Source organism: Peromyscus maniculatus, chromosome 20 (assembly GCF_049852395.1).
Source record: "Peromyscus maniculatus bairdii isolate BWxNUB_F1_BW_parent chromosome 20, HU_Pman_BW_mat_3.1, whole genome shotgun sequence".
NCBI lineage: Eukaryota > Metazoa > Chordata > Mammalia > Rodentia > Cricetidae > Peromyscus > Peromyscus maniculatus.
The window spans coordinates 45,707,330-45,726,227 of NC_134871.1; the positions used below are offsets into that span (position 1 = coordinate 45,707,330).

General features: G+C 56.4%; 2 protein-coding genes across 2 annotated transcripts in view; one reads left to right on the top strand and one right to left on the bottom strand.

The window, feature by feature from the left end:
* The window catches only part of Scx (scleraxis bHLH transcription factor), a 1,833-nt gene extending 1,165 nt beyond the window's left edge, over nt 1–668 (top strand). Inside the window, exon 2 of the mRNA XM_006989347.4 lies at nt 483–668. Within this exon, the coding sequence (XP_006989409.1) occupies nt 483–521 (39 nt within the window). The 3' untranslated portion in view covers nt 522–668. The remainder of the gene's footprint in view (nt 1–482) is intronic.
* The window catches only part of Bop1 (BOP1 ribosomal biogenesis factor), a 24,297-nt gene extending 5,464 nt beyond the window's left edge, over nt 1–18,833 (bottom strand). Inside the window, exons 1-3 of the mRNA XM_006989348.4 lie at nt 18,533–18,833; nt 16,186–16,365; nt 8,359–8,439 (exon numbers count right to left, since the gene is read on the bottom strand). Of these exons, the coding sequence (XP_006989410.1) occupies nt 8,359–8,439; nt 16,186–16,365; nt 18,533–18,625 (354 nt within the window). The 5' untranslated portion in view covers nt 18,626–18,833. The remainder of the gene's footprint in view (nt 1–8,358; nt 8,440–16,185; nt 16,366–18,532) is intronic.
* Nucleotides 18,834–18,898: the final 65 nt, after the last annotated feature.

The following is an 18,898-nucleotide window of genomic DNA, read 5'->3' on the forward strand; positions in this document are numbered from 1 at the left end:
ACTACCCGGCCACCTCTGCAGCCCACCTCCACCCCAAAGCATGGGGCACCTGCTGCCCCTCCCTCGGGCTGTTGAGACCTGCAGTTGGATAGGCTAGGGGAGAAGGCTGAACTGAGAGATGCTGGCCGGCCATGATTTACTGCCCTGGCCGCACTTGGTGGCACCGGAAAAGCAGGGTGAGCAGGGAGAAAATACAACGGCTTTCCCCAATCCCCATTTCCTCTCCAGACAGCACGCGTGAGCTCCTGGGGCCTGAACATCTGGGAAATTTAATTTTACAGTTTCGGCTTGCAGCAGTGTGCTCCCCGCCCCAAAATGCACGGGGGGGGGGGGGGGGACGGGACAGGAGCTGGGGACTGGGGTCCCTTAGCACTGGCCACCCGAGACAGTGCCCCAACAGGAAGTCAGGAAGGTCCGGGCAGTGCTGGGTGGTGACACTAGGTCTCCACCCAGACCCTGACACACCCCCATCCCCTCTGCAGAGCAAAGACCAGGACAGAAAGACGGCGATTCGAAGTTAGAAGGAGGAGGGTCCACAGCAGCCAAGAGGTGATGCCACTAGTGAAGGTGGATGCCACTGAAGAGCCACGGAGAGCCCCACCTCGGACCTGAGCTGAGCACAGGTCCTCAAGAGCGCGCTCACCAGGCCAGACCTGCCCCAGCTGTGAGCAGGGCCTGTGAACAGACAGATGGACAGGCGGGCTATGGCTTGACTCTAAGTAGCCCAACACTTACCCAGGCCCACTGGAACTTTCCACGCTGACTCCCTACCTGGGCCAAGTGTTGGCATCTTGTGTCTTTAATATGATAATATAAAGTCTGAAAGTTTTGTATAATTAAAAATGAAACAGTATCTTCCAACTTGAGGCAGACTATCCTCGGGAAAGGATCTGAACTCACTCTGACCCTAGCTTTCTCACCCATCCTGCCAGAGTGAGGCAGAGCGATGGCAGGTTTCCATCAAGAGCCTGTACCAGGGACCTGTGATGGGGGTGGGGGGCAGAGGAGAGAGAGGGTGGAGAGGGAAAGAGAAGGAAGAGGAGAGGGCAAGCCCCCCTCCCATGACAAGAGGCAGTAAACAACACAGCAGCCTGGCCTCCTTTCGAGGAGCGTGGTGAGGGGGACGAGATGGGGGTCTCGGGCTCATGGACGTCTGGTTTCCCAGCAGTGCTCCATTAAAGGGGGTACAGGGAAGGAGGGAACAGTGCTGTCCGGTCAAGCCGGCGACCAGGCCTAGACGGGCCTGAGGACAGCTACCCAAATGTCCCCACGGATACCCACCTAGGCCCAGGGACTCGGGGGCCGCTGACTGCCAGGACTTAGGACTCGTACTCTGCCGCCAGCTGCACACTGGAAAGAGTCCTAGCCATCCGACACTCTGTACTACCCAGCTCTCCCAAGGACCCCTCCGGCCCCTGAGGTTGATTTAGCCCCTCACCAGGCACTGTGCACAGCTGGCGGATCATTAAAATCCTGCAGGTGACAATTAGTTGGGTGATACAACAGAGAAGAAAGGCCAGGCCTTACTTCTGGCTGGGCGGTGGTGGGGAATGGCAGAGGGCACCAGGTGCTGGCACTGGCAGGCCTCCTGGTCCCTGGCTGGGGGGAGACCAGGTGCTGAGGCCTATGTGGGCATCCTCATAGGGCAGGGCCAACGTGGCCCCTCCTCTGTCCTGAAGGGCTCCGGGGAACGCTGGTGCAGGAAACGGGGGTGTAATTTCGGAGGAAATTCTCAAAGCCAGAGCCATTAAGGCAGGGGCAGGGGGCTGTGTCCAATCTGATGGAAATAGAACAGGATAAAGAGTCACAGCGGCAGGTTTCGTTCAGAAAAGAAACCCAACCCCAAATTTCCTCCCCTTAATCCTGTAGGAGCCCACAGCTGCTCAGAGGGAGGGAGAGGGCACAGTCACGGCCGAGGCTTCTTTCTGCAGCCCGGGAAGCCAGAACCTGGAGGTGCAGCTGGGGCGGAGGGAAGTCACCTTCCCCTCTGTGGATTCCTCACGCAAGGCTCTGGCCAGCTTCACTTCCAAGCTACCAGGACCCTGTGACAGACGCTGGTTCAGTCCAGAATCACAACCTGGCAGGGTGCACCTGTATTCAGCAAAAGGGCACCAACCTCCACCCAAGGACCCCAGCTGGCCCTCCTCTTCTGCCAGACATGGGTCTCTTGCCCCTCACCTACAGGCCTCACATTTCAATACCTAGGTGTGAATAGGTACCCAATGACTGAGTGGGTACCTGCTTCTGGGGTCAGAGTGGCTAGGCAGTCTCCTGAATACACCAGGGGAGCATGCACACGAAAGGCCTGAGAGAAAGTCCCCAAGAGCAACCTGGAGAGTAGAGGTCGGGACCTTTGTCCATAGGTAGAGGCTGCCGATCTGAGTGAGCAAGCGTGGCTGGGCACTAGGGGACCTCACAGAGGCCCAAATGGTGCCCAGCTAGCTCCAGGAGGCATCTCACGACCTAGAACCCAGCAGAGGAGCAAAGCGCCAACTGAGGATTAGGGCAAAGCAGGAGAAGGCAGGGAAGCCCAGGAGCTGGCAACCCTCCAGCTTCAGCAAGACTGAATGGTAGGCCCGAGTCAGCCAGACGAGAGCGGGAGGCTTGGGTGTCAAGAGGGGTCAGATGAAAGGGATTGGGCTGTGGGGCTGGAAGGCTCTCTAGAGACCCGGACAGTTGGGGTGAGGCACGCGCCCGGCCAAGGCCTCCACTGCAGGGCCTGACTCCGAAAGCGGCTGCAGCTTGGCCAGCCTCCGGCCCGGGCAAACGGCCCAGCCACTCCCTGAGCTGCACCGGTAGCAGTGGCTGAGGGCTTGGCCCGACAGCCGGCAGGAGGAGGGGAGGGGAGGGGAGGGGAGGGGCGGGGAGAACACTCCGTCACCCTCCACTGCTCCAGATTCAAACCAGACCGGGGGTGGCACGGTCCATTCCCATCCTGTGGCTCCACGTGAGTCCACAACAGCTTATAGCCAAAGAGTGGCAGGTGCTCCCTGCCCACCACAGCCCCTGGCATCCTTCCCGGAGGGCAACTTCGCCCTCCACCACACCGAGGAGCTGTGGGACAAAAACCAGGGGCTCCCTTAGTGTGTGCCCCAGAGAGGCAGCTGGAGGGGGGGGGGGGCTGGCCCGCACCATGGGCCAGCAGCCACCCTTGCGAGCTGAGCTGGGCTGGAAACATTCGGCTCAGCCTCAGCTGTCAGCTCCCTGTCCCCAGCCTGGGGAATGAGCTGCTGGCGGCACCACATGATTCATCACCAGGCCTGCCTGCACCCCAGGCCAGCCGCCCCCGCCCTGCTCAGCACCTGCAGGCTGCCAGGAAACACATGTGACCCCTTTGGGTCAGGCCCAGCACTGAGACCCCAGGCCAGGCTGGTGGACGGCAGACAGACCCAAGTGCCATGCTTTGGGGAGGGGGGGGGGCACCCAGCCCCCAGGAAAAGCCTGTGGGATGAGGTGGGTAGGTCCACATCCATCCGTCCCTCCATCCCATCCCATCTCCTTCCCCCCACTCCCCCCACCCCACCGGACACAGTGTCGGCTGGGACTTTTCCGCTCTCGATGAGCCCCCCTCCCCTCCCCCTCCCCAAAGTGGCTGCAGCTGTCAGGACCGCAGATTGGAACTGCAGGTACGGGGCTGGCCCGCTGCCCACCTCCCTCCCGTGTCTGTCTGCGAGAGAGGAAGCCAGCCCACCTCTGGAATCCTTCACTCTCTCCTCGTTCCGCCTCTCCCACCTGTCCCCCGGGAGCATGGGGTCAGCCGCCTCGCTCAGTCTCTCTCTTCCCCGGCCCCTCTCCGATTACAATGCGGGCAGTGTTCACTGTTGCTCGGCTCCCCCCGCACCAACTACCCTCTTGTCTCGGAGCTCACGGCCTTCCTGTGCTGCGGCCTCCCCCTCGTGGGGTGTCTTATCTCTCAAAAGTGCTCAGGACTAGCCAGCTGGCCTGGCCTCACATGCCACACTGACCCCAACAGAACGTTCCAGATGGGATGCTAGGCTCCGAAACACACACGAGCGGCCTATTCAACAGACCAGAGGGAGACAGTACAGTCTCCTCCCTGTCCTGAGGCCAAAGCAGCTGAGACCCAGCAGGGGGTGACCAGACAGGTACCACCTCGGAACCTATCGTCTCCTTACCAGAATGCTTCCAGTCCCCCGTGCCCTCTGCCATGCTGACCATCCCTTGAGGGGCTGGCTGAGCCCCCCCGAGCTGCAGACACCCGGGAGCCTAACTAGTGCTTACACCTCTAGCCGCAGAACGGAGAGCTAGAGTCTTTAGGACACGCGGAGGACACGGGGAGGAGGAAAATAGCTGCCCGAGGTCCAGCTTGCTTGTCCCTCCTGAGGCTACTCACAATCACACAGTCTTCTCCCTACTTCTGCAAGCAGGGGACCCCGGCCGTTCCCACACAGGTCCTGGAGTTGGGTACAGCCTTAGAGGGGCTTGGAGCTCTGAAGACTGAGGACGAAGGTCTTTCCGAGTCTCGGCAGTCAGGCTCAGTTGGTGCTTTAAGTAGGGAGGTGGGTCCAGAGTACCACACATGCTGACCCCTCACCAGCCCTCTAAACTCTAGACATCTCCACAACTCAATGTGGACAATTTCCCCTATCTCCAGGCACTGTCCACATATACGAGGATGCTGAATGTGATTCCCGGCCTTGCAGAGCCAGCCTCCTCAAAGGAGACCTATTTTGTGCCTCCAACTGCTCACTGTAACCAGCAGTCCGTGCCTTCCAAAAATCTGCCCTCGTTCTACTCCAGACCTGCTCTCCAGTGGTCCCCTAGCCCCAGTGAGAAAATACGGATCTGAAGTAGCCTAGGTAGTGCATGCCAGTCACAGTCAGGACCAACTCTAACCCCTATGAGGACAGGGCTTCCTCCACATGCTCCTCTTCCACCTTCTCCCCAAAAGCACCCCCCTGCTGGCTGGGGCACTCGGATGCAATGTGGCTCTTAGAACCATCAGGCCAAGCTCAAGAGATGGCACTAGGTCTACCTGGCCAACAAGTACACAGCAGTCACAGAGACACATGCCCAACTATGCCCAGTCATCACTGGTGAATCCCTAGGCTGGGCAGCCCCAGTGGGAAGGGGCTGGACCTGAAGGATTAGTCTGAGTCTGGCCAGGGGCCCCATTCGGAGGCAGGCGTAAGGCTAGCCTCGGGTGGATGGCCGCCAGAGCAGGCAGTCTGCACAGACCCGGGTGCCTTCTACAAACAGCAGGGAGGGCCACTCACTCGCTGGAAACCTGAGCCCACAGGCTCCCCTGCCAGCAGTAACACAAGCAAGCATGGAGAGAGCAGAGTGCTCACAGGGAGGCGGCCAGGACACTGCCGGCAGGCGGGGGTGGCCCCGGAGGAGCAGAGACCGCCAGCGCACTGGAGGCAGCTGCCGGTTCAGTAGCTGGGAGAAGCCATTAACTGCATTTGGCGAGAGAGCAGAGGAGATCACAGGTTCTGGATGCAGACAGGCCAGGCCATGTCCCTGTGGGATCCTGAGTTATAGATCGGGGCGAGGCCGGGGGATGGGGGGTGCTAAGGCTGTAACAAAGACCCCAGCCCGGGCCCCCCTCCTGACCAGAGGTTGTACAGGGATGGTCCTAGGCCCACTGCCCTCAGGGACTGGAAGGATGCTTGCAGGGGGACCAGCTCTTCCCAGACTTTCCAGGCCAGAATTCATGGCTCCCCCAAACTCCTCATACTGCCATACTTCTGAAGAACAGGGCGGTAGGCCCGCTGAGCAGATGCATGGGCTTCTCCACCTGACCAGGCCTGGCCTTGGCTTCTCCTAGTTGCTTGATACACGAGGAGGGGCAGCATTGGCCACTCACCGCCCTTCTATCCCAGTCCACCTCCCAGGGGTCCCAACTACTGGATGAGATCACGTCTATGGAGCCCCACTGCTGTAGGGAGGAGATGAAGTGGCCATGTGGGGGTGGGGCAGCCACACAGCACAGCTGCTCCTCAGTCGCCCCCCACCACACTCCATCCCCACCATGCCTAGCAACTCATCCAGGGGGCTCTACCCCCGCTCAGCTGAGCCCGTGTCTGTGAATCTAGGGGAAGAGAGGGAGGAGCCGGAGTACAATCAGAAAAGAGGGAGCCGGGCTGCTCGGTTTAAGAGTCAGTGATGTTGGGGGATCCTCAAAATGTAAGACTGGCCAATGATAGATAACAGGGCTCAGAAGCCCCATGTTCCCAACCCCGGTCCTGGAGTCAGACCCAAGAAGCGGTCAGGAGAAAAGGACAGGGTTCCCAATGGGGCACTTCCACCTTCAAATGGCAGCAGGCTAGACAGGCTGCGCCCACTCCACCAGACTGCCTGCCGTCCTCTAGGCTCCTGCTGAAGTCACCACCACCAGGACAAACCACATCGACGCCCTTCCCAGAATCCCTGTCCAGAGTCCTGTAGGAGGTCTGGAGCTACAGTATGGCCTCCCGAGCTAATTCTGCTATGTGGCTCAGAACAGCCTAAAGTCCTGGGGTTGATACCACTGGTTCCCACCAAAGACACTTCTGGCTGTCCCTCCGGAGGCCCAGAAAAGCGTCTGACCTTTATAGGTGCGGAGGGACCAGGGCACAGCCACAGACAGCTCAGGCTTCAGTCTGCCAAGGACTCTAGATCTAGATGCATGACTTGGAGATGTCTGTTGTCCCCAGGCCTCTCTATTAGGCAGCCTGAGGTGGGCTGAGCTCTTCTGACCTGACCCTTGGCCAGGCACTGATGGCCATGCCTCCCTCCCTCCCTCCCAGGCCTGGCCTCTCAGCGGTAATAACCTTGCTCTGAGAATGAGAAAGCCAATCACAGCCTCTGGCAGGGACCAAGCCCCGAGCAGCCTCTGGGGAGAGATGCCGAGGTCCAGCCCGGCTGACTCCTGAAAGCGGAGCTCTGAGGGCCCTTCCGGCTGCTGGCCAGCTATACCGGCAAACTCCAGAGATGGGCACCTCTGCTATTGTGGAACTGTCCCTCAGACTACACGTGGGATACTTATCACACACAGGGGAGAAGGGGCAGCTTGCACCGTATCACGGCACAGCACGAGGCTGCCCAGCCTCCTTCAAGGGCCACCGGACAGGCCCATTGGGGCACACCTCCCGGAGGGCAGGCAGGGTCGGGCAGGCAGGCCTCTTTCAAGGCGCTGACCGGTTTGGAAGCCCCTCCCCCGACTCCTATTCTCCATATACAATCATCATTGATTTCTCAAAATACCAAGCATAAAAAAGTAGCCGACAGGATGTGGCTGCCGACAGCCAGGGCCCCTGGGGGGGAGGGGAGACAGGCAGGGAGCCGTGCTGTGCGGCCCCCCTTGCCGGTGCACCCGCTGCTCCGGCCAGGAAACCAATTTATTTTGTTTTGTCTCTGTTCTCTGAACACGCAGCAGAGACTGGATCGGGCTGGCGGCCAAGGCTCCTGTAGACACTGCCAAGAGAGCTTGAAGGTGGGGAGGAAGCCCAGCCAGAGAGGGGGCGCGTGTCTCCCCGAGGCCTCAGGGACAGCCCCTGACAGGCAGGCAGGAAGAGCTCCTGAGAAGAGGACCTGTCCCTGTAGGCCCCACACTAAAGCCAAGATGAGACTCCCAGGCTCACACTCTGGGCTATACAGTGGCCACCGCTCAGCCCTGGGACCAGGCCTCACCAGGGGGGGGGACAAGCTGCCAGGTCCGCCGCCTCTGTGTGCACAGCTTCTCAGAGCTTCCAGACCCTGCTGGCATTCTGGGCGCAGTCCATAGCCTCTCAATGCCTCCACTCCCTGGGGATTCAAGGGAACCCCAGTCCAGCGTGACACTCTGCTCTTCACGGTGAAACTCCCTGTCCTACACAGCAAAGCCAGGAAGGTACCACAGTAGCCACCACCACGGGAACAGCAGACAAAGCCAACGAGGAGACCAGGACGTGCCAGTCCTGCCCGATACTACTGTGCCAGCCTCAGACAGGGCACGGCTCACTCACCTGCCGCCCTCACCCCTGAGTCACACTGCCATAGTGGGGCCGCAACCCTGACCCCCTGTGCCCACAAGACAGACAAGACCCCCCCAGGCCACGTGCAGCCTCCCCCCTCCACCTGGCGATGGCACACTCAGGTCACAATGAAGGGCTGCTTCAGTCATCCGTCCCAGACCCCCAGATTGTTCTTCCAGATACGGGGAGGGCCTGAGCCAGGCCGCCTACTCCGAGTGCAGCAGCGTCCTGAGAAGCTGGCTCTAACCAAGGGCAGCAGAGCCCCTGCAGGAAGTCTGGAGAAGGCCCCAGTGCTCTGCTAGCTTGAGGTGCAGCCCCTACTCTGGGCTCCTTGGGCTCAGCCCGGGCAGGAGGGCTCTCAGCTCGCACAGCAGGATGTCAAGCTCAGCCCGAGTCTTACCTCCTCATCAGAGGTGTCCTCTTCATACTCATCTCTCGTCAGGGCTCCCATCTTCTCTGTCCTCGGACGAGGGGGGCCTGCCTGTCAGGAGAGAGGGAGAGAGTTGCTTTGGGGGTCCCTGGAAGCCCTCTGACTCTCAGGAGGACCTAGCCCTGTGACAGCCCAGCCCCATTCCCCTGGTAACTAACTACTCGGGGATAACCACTCTCCGGGTGCCAGAACCTAGATCCATATACCACATGAAACACTGTGCCACCCCAAATCTCTGAGGAACCCCAACCTGGCCCAAGGCCTCAGCACAGGATGGAAGCTGTCCTAGACCCCAGTCTCCTTGAGGGCCTGAGCCGCTGCCCCCCACATCTCAGAACCCATGCAGCGATGCTCCTGCAGGGCTGGACCTCTGCTCTGTAGCAGCCAGGCAGTGGGGGACACTGGGTGCCAGGCTACTAAGGAAAGTGGGAGGCAAACGCAGCCATGGGGCTGGCTACCACTCACTCACCCACACCACCACCACACCAATGTCAAAACCAGCTGCACTGGCCCAGGGCCAACGGTCCTACTGGGCCCAGATCGGGCAGAAGAGACGATGTTGAGACCTGTTCAGACCGAGGTTCAGGGAACACAAGAAGAGGCGTAAGGACAGCAGCAGCACTAGGGTAAGGTCAGTGTAGACAGATGACATAAACTGTGGAACCTCTGTCATAAGGGCCACCTGGAGCCGCTGAGAAACCCATTTAGGTCAGATCCACTGGCCAAGGCCTAGAGAGATGCCCCGACCCTCAAAATGCCCAGAGGCCCAGACCCCAGGCACCCTCCGCTCCCTCACGGCTTCGGCAGTAGGCTGACCCTGTCCCCTGGGTCAGAGTGGATGCCACTGAGGATTCACACTCCAACCTGGAAAACAGATTCTCCCTTGACTGGGGAGGCGGATGGCTCAGACCAGATCGGGTTTATTGGCAGAACCAGAACTGATGGAGAAAACAGGCCCCCCTCTCACCCCTGAGGGCAGTAAAGTGCTTGGAGCAGGAACCCCGGTGTGTGGGCGCCCCCGCCCACAGCCCTACTCCCTCTTACCCAGGCAAGAGCCCAAGGCCTGCTCTTCCTCCAGCCTGTTTTTCCCTTCAATATAAAGAAGACAGAAGACTAAGTTGTTCTCCAGGCTCGGAACAAGGCAGGATTCAGTTTCCCTATCTCCCCCACTTCCTTGCTGGACACCAAAAATGGGTTGCAAACCCCAGCTCAGAAGAGGGCCCCAGCAACACAACTGGCAGGCACATCTGTCTCTGCCTGAGCTCAGTAGGCCCCTGGCAGCGGCATTACAACACCAAGCTTCTGGGTAGCCACTGTTCCCAAGGCAGGTGCCTACAGGCCTGGCCTCAGGCAGGGCCCCCAACATCTCAAGTCTCCCCCGAATGTCCTCTGCCAGGCACTGTGCCTACACGACCCACAGCAGCAGCGCTCACAGGCAGTGATCCGAGTCCTGCGGAGAGAAACTTGGCAGCCAGCTCTGTCCCAGTGCAGGACAGTGGAGAGTAAACCTGGGGTGCCAAACACCGGCAGGCCTTTGGCAGGGGTTGGGATCTCCAGTGGTGAGGCTCAGGACTTCCCTCCACATATATGCTCTTCCCAGGCACCTGGAGTTCTAAGGCACAGCAGCTTTTCTCTGGATTCCATAGCTGCAGAGCAGGCAATGTCCACCAGAGGGCAGCACTGACAGCAACAACCCAGTTCCCTGGGGAAATGAGTGCCCTGGGCCTGGGGAGGGTGGACACGCACTCTGCGAACAGATCTAGGAAAACACATTTTCTCAAATTCTCTGTCCCTGTTCTTGAGGCGAGGTATTGCTCTGTGCCTAGGATTGTCTCAAATTCTCTTCTAGATCCAGCATCCTGAGTACTGGGTTTACAGGTGTACATGTTGTCAACTTACAAATTGGGGACTGGAGAGATGGCACAGAGGTTACGAGCATTGGCTGCTCTTCCAGAGGTCCTGAGTTCAATTCCCAGCACCCACATGGCAGTTCACAACTGTCTGTAATTCCACTTCCAGAGGATCTAACACCCTCATACAGACATACATTAAATAAATAAATCTTTTTTTAAATATATAATTTATTTTTATTTTATGTTCATTGGTGTTTTGCCTGTATGTGAGTCTGTATGAAGGTGTCAGAAACCCTGGAACTGGAGTTACAGACAGTTGTGAGCCGCCATGTGGGTGGTAGGGATTGAACCCAGGTCCTCTGGAAGAGCAGTCAGTGCTCTTAACCACTGAACCATCTCTCCAGCCCAAATAAATCTTAAAAAAAATAAAAATAAAGATGACCACTAAAACATCCAAAGCACAGACAACGGACTAAAGGTACAGGACTCTCTCACAGCTGCCAGTTTCCTCTACGTCAGGGGTCCTCTGCAGCCTGGCTGTCTACACAGCCCACTCTCTCTGCTCCTAGCACCCACTGTGCCAAAGGACACACCCCTGAAACAGGTCCTAGCCTAAGCCTGGCTCCAGAAGCTTTAGACATCCTGGGGAAATGGCAGGTGCCTCCTGGAAAGGACTGAGATCTCAGGCCGGCCATCCTGCCCAGGCACCCCCTTGGGAGTGGGGCAGTGTGCAGCCTCAAACAACAACACTGCCACCCAATGAGAGAGAGGCCACGTGGCTGGTGAGGGGCAGGGTGTGAGGGGACAGAAAGGCCCAGAGATCAAGGAGGCATTAAGATGCCAGGTGTGGTGGCACACACCTCACCACTTGGGAGACAGAGGCAGAAAGAGCTCTGTGAGTTCAAGGCCAGCCAGAACTACACAACACAGGAAGAACTTGTCTCAGAAGGGGAAGGGGTGGGCAGTAAGGTATATACAACTTGAACGGAGACAGAACAGGACTAGAGCGCTGGCCAGTACACAGGAAGCCACCCTCACAGAAGCCAGCTGAAGGAGTCAGGGCAGCTAGAGACCAGGATAGGTGTTGGGAGAGCCACAGGAGAGGGTGAGCACCCGGTACTGGAAAACAGGTTGAAAAAAGGCCCCAAAGGAGCCAGTGAGCCAAGGTGAAAAACAAATAAGAGTCCATGAAAGAGCCAAGAAAGGCAGTTCTTGCTTCCTCCAGACCTTGACCTCTGAGTCAGGTATACCTCTGCCTGGTCCAGGCTCAGAATGACTGCAAGGACCAGAGACAGAGAGGTGAGGGTTCTGAGAGCCTAGAACAGCATCCAAGTGAACAAGGTGCTTGTTTGTTTTTACATTATTTACTTATTGTGTGTGTGATGCAGATGTGAACATAAGTACACACGAATCACAACATACGTGGAGGAATAAGAGGACAATCTGCGAGAGTCAGTTCTCCACCAAGCCGGTTTGGGGGATCGAATTCTGGTCATCAGGCTCAGTGGCAAGTGTCTATATTGGCTGAGTCATCTTGCTGGCCCTAAACAATCTTCTTATAATACCTGCAACAGATTCTCCTCTGTCTAACCTGGCCACTGCCACCACCACCCAGGTATGGGACAGAGGCCAGGCCTCCTCTTCTAGGAAGCAGGCCAGGGTCAGCCAAGCCAACTTCACATCCCCTCCCTGTGGTGCAGAAAAGAAGAGCCACTCCTAGCATGCCATGCCCCGCGGCCAGTGCAAGGCATGCCAAGACTGCCCGTCCCTTTCCTTCTCCTTTGTGTGTGTGCGCGCACACACACACACAACACACACACACACACACACACACCAAATTCCCAACACACAAAGATCAATCCAGCATGCTACTATTAACACAAAACTATGCATAAAGGAAACTAAAGAACCCACTGTCCCAGCAAAGGTCCTATGCTGGACCTTTAATCCCAGCACTTGGGAGGCAGAGGAAGGCAGATCTCTGTGAGTTCAAGGCTAGCCTGGTCTACAGAGTGAGTTCCAGGACAGCCAGGACTACACAGAGAAACCCTGTCTTAAACCCTATCTCTCCAAAAAGAAAAGTAACTCAGAAAAGGGCTGAGGGAGGCTAGGGAGATGGCCTAGTCAGTAAATGCTTACCACGAAAGCATGAGCACCCATATAAAAATCTAGGCATGAGCCAGGAGGATCTCTATGAGTTCAAGGCCAGCCTGGTCTACTTGGTGAATCCCAGGATAGCCAGTGCTACATAATGAGACCTTGTCTCAAAAACAAAAATAAGCTGGGCAATGGTGGCACATGCCTTTATTCCCAGTATTCAGGAGTAGGCAGAGGCAGAAAGCTCTGAGTGAGGCCAGCCTGGTCTACAGAGTTCTAGGACAGCCAGGACTACACAGAGAAACCCTGTCTAAGGGAAGGGGAAAAAAGAAAAAAAAAGCATAGTGGTGCACACCTGTAATCCTCAGGCTGGAGAAGTGGGACAGGAAGACCCTGGGCTCTCTTTGGCAGCTAGTCTTGCCAATGAATTCCAGGTTCAATAAGAGCCTCTGTCTCAAAACAGTAGGATGAGGGTCTCAGGAGGCAGAGGCAGGCAGATCAATGTTGAGTTCTAGGCCAGTTAAGATCCTGTCTCAAAAAGGGGCAGGAGGGATTTAAGGGCTGAAGGGACAGCTCGGCATTTAAGAGAGCTTACTCCTCTAGCAGGACACGGGTTCAGTTCCCAGTACCCACACTGGTTAGTTCATAACTCCAGTTCCAAGGGATTAAACGCCCTCTGACCTCCGAGAGCATATGCATGCACATGGTACACATAAATTCATACACACACACACTTAAAACAAATAAAATGGGGCTGGAGAGACGGTTCAGTGGCTGCTCTTCCAGAGGTCCTGGATTCAATTCCCAGCAGCCACATGGCAGCTCACAATTGTCTGTAACTCCAGTTCTAGGGGATCTGACACCCTCACACAGATATGAATACAGACGAAACACCAATGCACACTAAATGAAATAAAATTAAAAACAAACAAACAAGAGGGCCAGAGGGCAGCAAGGTCTTTTCCAACCCTGCACAAGCAGCTGGCTTTACCAAGCTCACCAGTGCTGGGGCCTGGCTGCTCACACCCTCCGCCCTGACCAGACACTCCATGTGTGGGTCCAGGTAAGGGGCCCAGGGCCTTCACTTGTTTCAGGCCTGACAGAAACAAGCCAGGGCTGATAGAGCGTGATACAAGGTCAAGTACCTGTCAGGGAGGGGACTGGGAGAAAAGTATTTCCATGTTGGGCAACGCTGACTGTAGGCATTTTATTTTATTTTATTTAATTTTATTTTATTTTGCTTTTTCGAGACAGGGTTTCTCTGTGTAGTTTTGCGCCTTTCCTGGAACTCGCTCTGTAGACCAGGCTGGCCTCGAACTCACAGAGATCCGCCTGGCTCTGCCTCCCGAGTGCTGGGATTAAAGGCGTGCGCCACCACCGCCCGGCCAACTGGAGGCATTTTAAAACATGACAAGGCCAGTGAGGTAGCCCAACAGCAAAAAGACTTGCTCTGCAAACCTGAAGGCCTGAGGTGATCCCCAAAACTCATAGGAGAGGGAGAGAATCAGCTCCCACAAGATGTCCTCCGACCTCGGCATGGATGCCACGGCACAAGCACACCTGTACTCACACATACAATAGTGACAAATAAGCCATGATGACAGATCTTTATGCTCTTCTCAGCCCACCACAAAAGGCTGCCCTTCCTAAACCCGAAAGGGCTTGTGCCTGCTTTACCCACTAGAGGGAAGCAGCCCTACAGCGAAACTTCATGGCCCTGGACACAGGGTTTGACAGCCATGAAACTGCCCACGGACTGCTCATCTCAGAACCGGAATCTAAGTGACAGGCATGTTCTCACCAGGATCCATATCCAGGACTCAATACACAGGACAGACTCTGAGCGTCAGCTTCCTAGGACAGAATGTACCAGACCCTGTAGGATACGCATCCTTCCGCCCCACAAGATGACACTACAGCTCAGGGACACGGTGACCCCTCTGTACCCTGCCTCACCTCTGACTTCCATGCAAACTCTTAGACAGCGTACAATTCTGGGGCAGGTAGGGAACACCTGCTCCCTTCTTCAGATCCTATAATAGAAGACAAGACCAAGAGCAGGGAGGCAGGGGAGAGGCAGGGGATGAATAGGTTCAGGGGTGTTTGTTCAAGGGAGCTGAACTGACTAGCTGCGAGAATCCCGGATACCTCCTCCCTAGCCCCAGACACCCGCAGCTCCTACACCATACTCCACCAGATGGCGCTAACACGTGAATGCCAAGCCTGCCAAGGTACTTCCAAGGCACTCGGACGCTGATCCCAGCCATGCCCCAGTGCTCTCCGGAGACCCCAGCAGCATTCTTGCTAAAGGTGGCACTAGGCCAGAACTCTCCTGTTATCAGACGAAATGCTGCACACGCCGGGACTGCTACCTCTTCTTACACTCTTGCAGGGTAAAGATAGAAACAGCCACTTTGACATCAGGAGTAAGAAAACAAGGGGATGGGGACGGGACACACGACACGACACGACACCAACACACCACACATACCTCAACATCGAGTTTTAGACGTGCTATTTTATGTGTACGGGTGTTTGTCTGCATGTGTACGTCTGTGTACCACACGCCTGCTTGGTGCCTGTGGAAGCTGGAAGAAGGCACTGGAACCCCTGGAACTGGAGTTACAGACGGTTGGGAGCTGCCACTATGGGTGCTGGCAATCCAACCCAGAACCTCTGGAAGAACGGCCAATGCTCTGAACCACTGAGCCACCTCCCCAGCCCCCTCCCAAATCAATGTTTTAAAAAACCAAACCCAAGTATGAGCACAGGGAAAAGAAGGAGTCAAAGGGACGCTAGCGAAGAAAGGGTCGCACGCTCACAAATCTACTCAACACCGAGTGAGGACAAGATGGCGCCGGCTGAGGTGTGCTGTGTCTCCTGCCTCCCTTGCGAGACATTCTCGGGACCAACCCCCAGGACCAACAAGAAGAAGAGTAAGGGCAGGGGGAGACAGAGAAGGGGGAGGAAGAAGCAGGGGAGGGAGGGAGGGAGAGATGAGACCGTAGGTGCAAACTGTCTCTGGGCTCGGTGAGGAGGAATCAAGGACGACACGACATCACCTCTGTGCCCACCGGCACGTATGAGCCACACACGAGAACAACGCACCTACATACCACACCCACACAAAAACAAAACAAAACTCATCCAAACAAAACACTTAGAAAGGGGAGGGGTTAACCCCGCCCCCCTCAATCTTACAAACCAGGCCTGGTTTCTTGGTTTCCAACCTGACAGCTGACTTGATTAACCAAGGTCACGATTTCCAGACTACCAGGGCCACTGAAGTGTAAACCACTGCACACTGGTTTGCAGAACGCTTTGAACTGCTGCGTCTTAGTCAAATTAAGCTTTTCTTTCATTTTTATGAAGCAAAGAGAAGAGTGTATGTAACCCCTCCCCATCAGCAGCAATCCATTGCCTCTGGTGCCAAGGGCAGCTGGCCCATGGGCAGTTGGGCTGGACTCTAGTAGCTCCTCCTTCTTCTGCTGAACATCTCCCAAGCAGTGGCATCCCCATCTTGGACTCTGCCTCTAGAAAATTCGTCCATACCTAGACCAAGTGCCAACCTACTGTCCCATGCAGGTAGCCTCAGAATTGTCTGAGGGGCAAAGACACACGGGTATGTGGATTTTCACCTTCTCAGAAAAGGCACAGACAACTGAGGTTGCAAACTAATGTCCTGGAGTGCAAGTGTCTGAAGATGGATAGGGGAGCCAATTCCTAAAGACGCCGTGGAGAGGACGGTGTGGTACAGCTCTTAGAACAGCCCTCACACAGCGGGCGTGTCCTGTTTCTGGCCACACTCATGCACACGAGGGCCCACAGGGGCTCCCCCCTCACCCACCTGGGGCTGCTCCTCAGAGGTCTCCTCCGTTCTATCGTCGTCCTTGTTGCGACCGGTCCCATCCACCCCTTCACTGTCGTCCTCACTGGTGTCACTGCCGGAATCTTCCAGGCCTGAAAACACACTCTCCTCGCTGTCGCTGTCGGAGAGACTGGGGTCGGAGTCGCCGAGGAGCGGGGGCTGCGGGGAAAGGCAGGGTGTGACAACTGCCACCTGGCAGGCTTGCAGAGACAGGGGCCACACCCAGCAAAGTTGAGCCCCTGGTCACATGCCTCCACCAGCACCAAAACCACCTCCCCAACCTGGGGCCTCCTCTTCCGCCGCCTCTGCTGACAGAACCTGCCCTCAGAACACACATGCCGATCCCTAGTGTCCTGCGACAGAGGGACTTTGCGAGAACACAGTAGCCTTCTGGGGCTCAGCTCCCCCTCACTGTGCCACTAAAGCCCACGGTTCCTCTACTGACAAACTCCACACCCGACCCTGGCACCTCAGGGTCCCAGAACCAGAAGGTCACCCAGCTAGGAATGGGGCTGTGGCCTGAGAGGATCAGAAATCCCTGGAGGCTTTGACCACCTCTTCTTTCCCTTGAAGACAGGGACCAACCGCGGATGGACAAGCCGGAAAGTGGAAGAGTAGTGGATATGAATTGAAATTTACCTGTAGCAAACTAAACGCATGCGGTGGCCCTCATATGCGCATAGATTTGAATGTTTGGTTCCCAGTTGGTGGAGTAGTTAGGAAAGGTTAAGGGGCGTGGTCTTTGCTGGAGGTGTGTCCTTGAGAGTGGGTTTTGATGTTTCACAAGCCCACACCAGGCTGTCTCTCTCGAAGAAAGCTTAGTTACTAAAAGCTCGGAACCACTGCTCCAGGGCCATGCCTGCCTGCCGCCATGATGGTCATGGACTAACCCTCTGAAACTGTAAGCAAGCCTCCAATTACATGCTTCCTTTTTTGTTTGTTTGGTTGGTTGGTTTGGTTTCTTTAAGACAGGGTTTCTTTGTGTAGCCCTGGCTATCCTGGAACTCACTTTTGTAGATAGACCAGGCTAGCCTTGAACTCACAGAGATCCGCCTGCCTCTGCCTCTCAAGTGCTGGGATTAAAGGCGTGCACCACCACTGCCTGACTACACTCTGTGTTTTATAAGTTGCCTTGGTCATGGTGTTTCATCACAGCAATGGAACAATAACTAAGACAACTCACCTGCTGTCTTCTTGGAGCGGACACAATTCTGAGTGCAGCCCTATTGACTAGAAGCCATTTCATATCTACCATAATATGACATACATGCACTGTGAACAGGTCTCTATTATTGATGACCAAAAGTTGAGCAAGAACTTGAACACTCTTTAGGAAGCATGTCATTACAAAAATTTCAATTTCGCTGTTTTCCAATAAGCTAAGTATTGCCTAATTGGTTTTTGTACTCATGGGTTTTTGTTGTTGTTGTTGTTTTGAATACAAGGTCTCATCATGCAGCCCTGGCTAACCCAGAACTCAATACGTCGTAGACCAGGCTGGCCTCAAACTCACAGAGATCCCCCTGCCTCTGTCTCCTCAGTGCTGGGATTAAAGACGTGCGCCACTGCCACTGCCACAGTCTTGCCTCGTTGAGTGGCCTTCATTACCAACACTCACAGCTCAAGTGATTCTCTTGTCATTGACATCTCCAAAACCCAGTTACGGTGGGTACATACCACCGTAACAAGTAAAAGCAGTACCAATAGTTCGAGCACAAACAACTGACTACTAAGAGCTAATTACCTAGAACTGCATGTAGGAAGCAGCTCAGGAACATTTCAAAAAAGCAAGGGGACAGCTTAGAGGAGGACACAATTAATTGTGGAGTCAGCTGTAAGAGATATGGCTGTGCGTGCCTTCAGCCACCTAGACTTGCAATCCTAAGGAGGAGCAGTGATTCCATGACAACCAGTGCTGGAATGCCCTGGGTCTCATTCGGGCGTCTGTATTCTCACGTCCTCTTTTACTTCACAACACACTGGACATACTGGCACGGCAGCACAACACGAGCCCAACTAGAATCTGTCCTAGGCCAGGAAGCGCGGACGGAGGGTTCAGGGATTGTGGTGAGGGGCACTCTCAAGGGTCTCTGCCTTCCTCAACACGGTTCAAGCCACAGAACCACCCCTGGGCTCTAGCGTCCCCGACTCGGCGCAGGTAGTGCTCTGCGGAGGGTTCCGAAATAACACCCCGGGCTGGACGAGGGTCTCCCGGGCTCCAGGCGACCCGCACGACACCAGACGCAGCACCAGGGTCCGGCCTCCCTGGCCTTGCCACGTGCACGCCTGGTTCACGGAGGGATGCAACCCGCCACCTCCAGGTTACCTCTTGTGGCTGCTGCTCCTGATCGGCTTCCAAACGCCGCTTCTCTGACAGCGACCCCGGTGACATGTGCGGCTTACCCCACGCCCCCGCCATGCTGCGCCGCGCCGGCTACCGACAGACCGTCGCTTCCGGCAGCGAGCGCGCCTCGTGTGCCCTCGGCCAGGCCCCGCCTAACCAGGCTCTGATTGGGGAGCAGCCGGGGCGAAGCCATCTTGCGCAGCCGTACAGAGCGGCGGGCCGCCCCAGGGCAGGGCCAGCGGAGTGGGCGGGGCGGGTCACAGCGCCTGCGCACAGGGGATACAGGTCCAGCCCTAACGAGAGCGCGCCGGTCGCAAGATGGCTGCGGCCATGCGAGGCTTTGCTGTG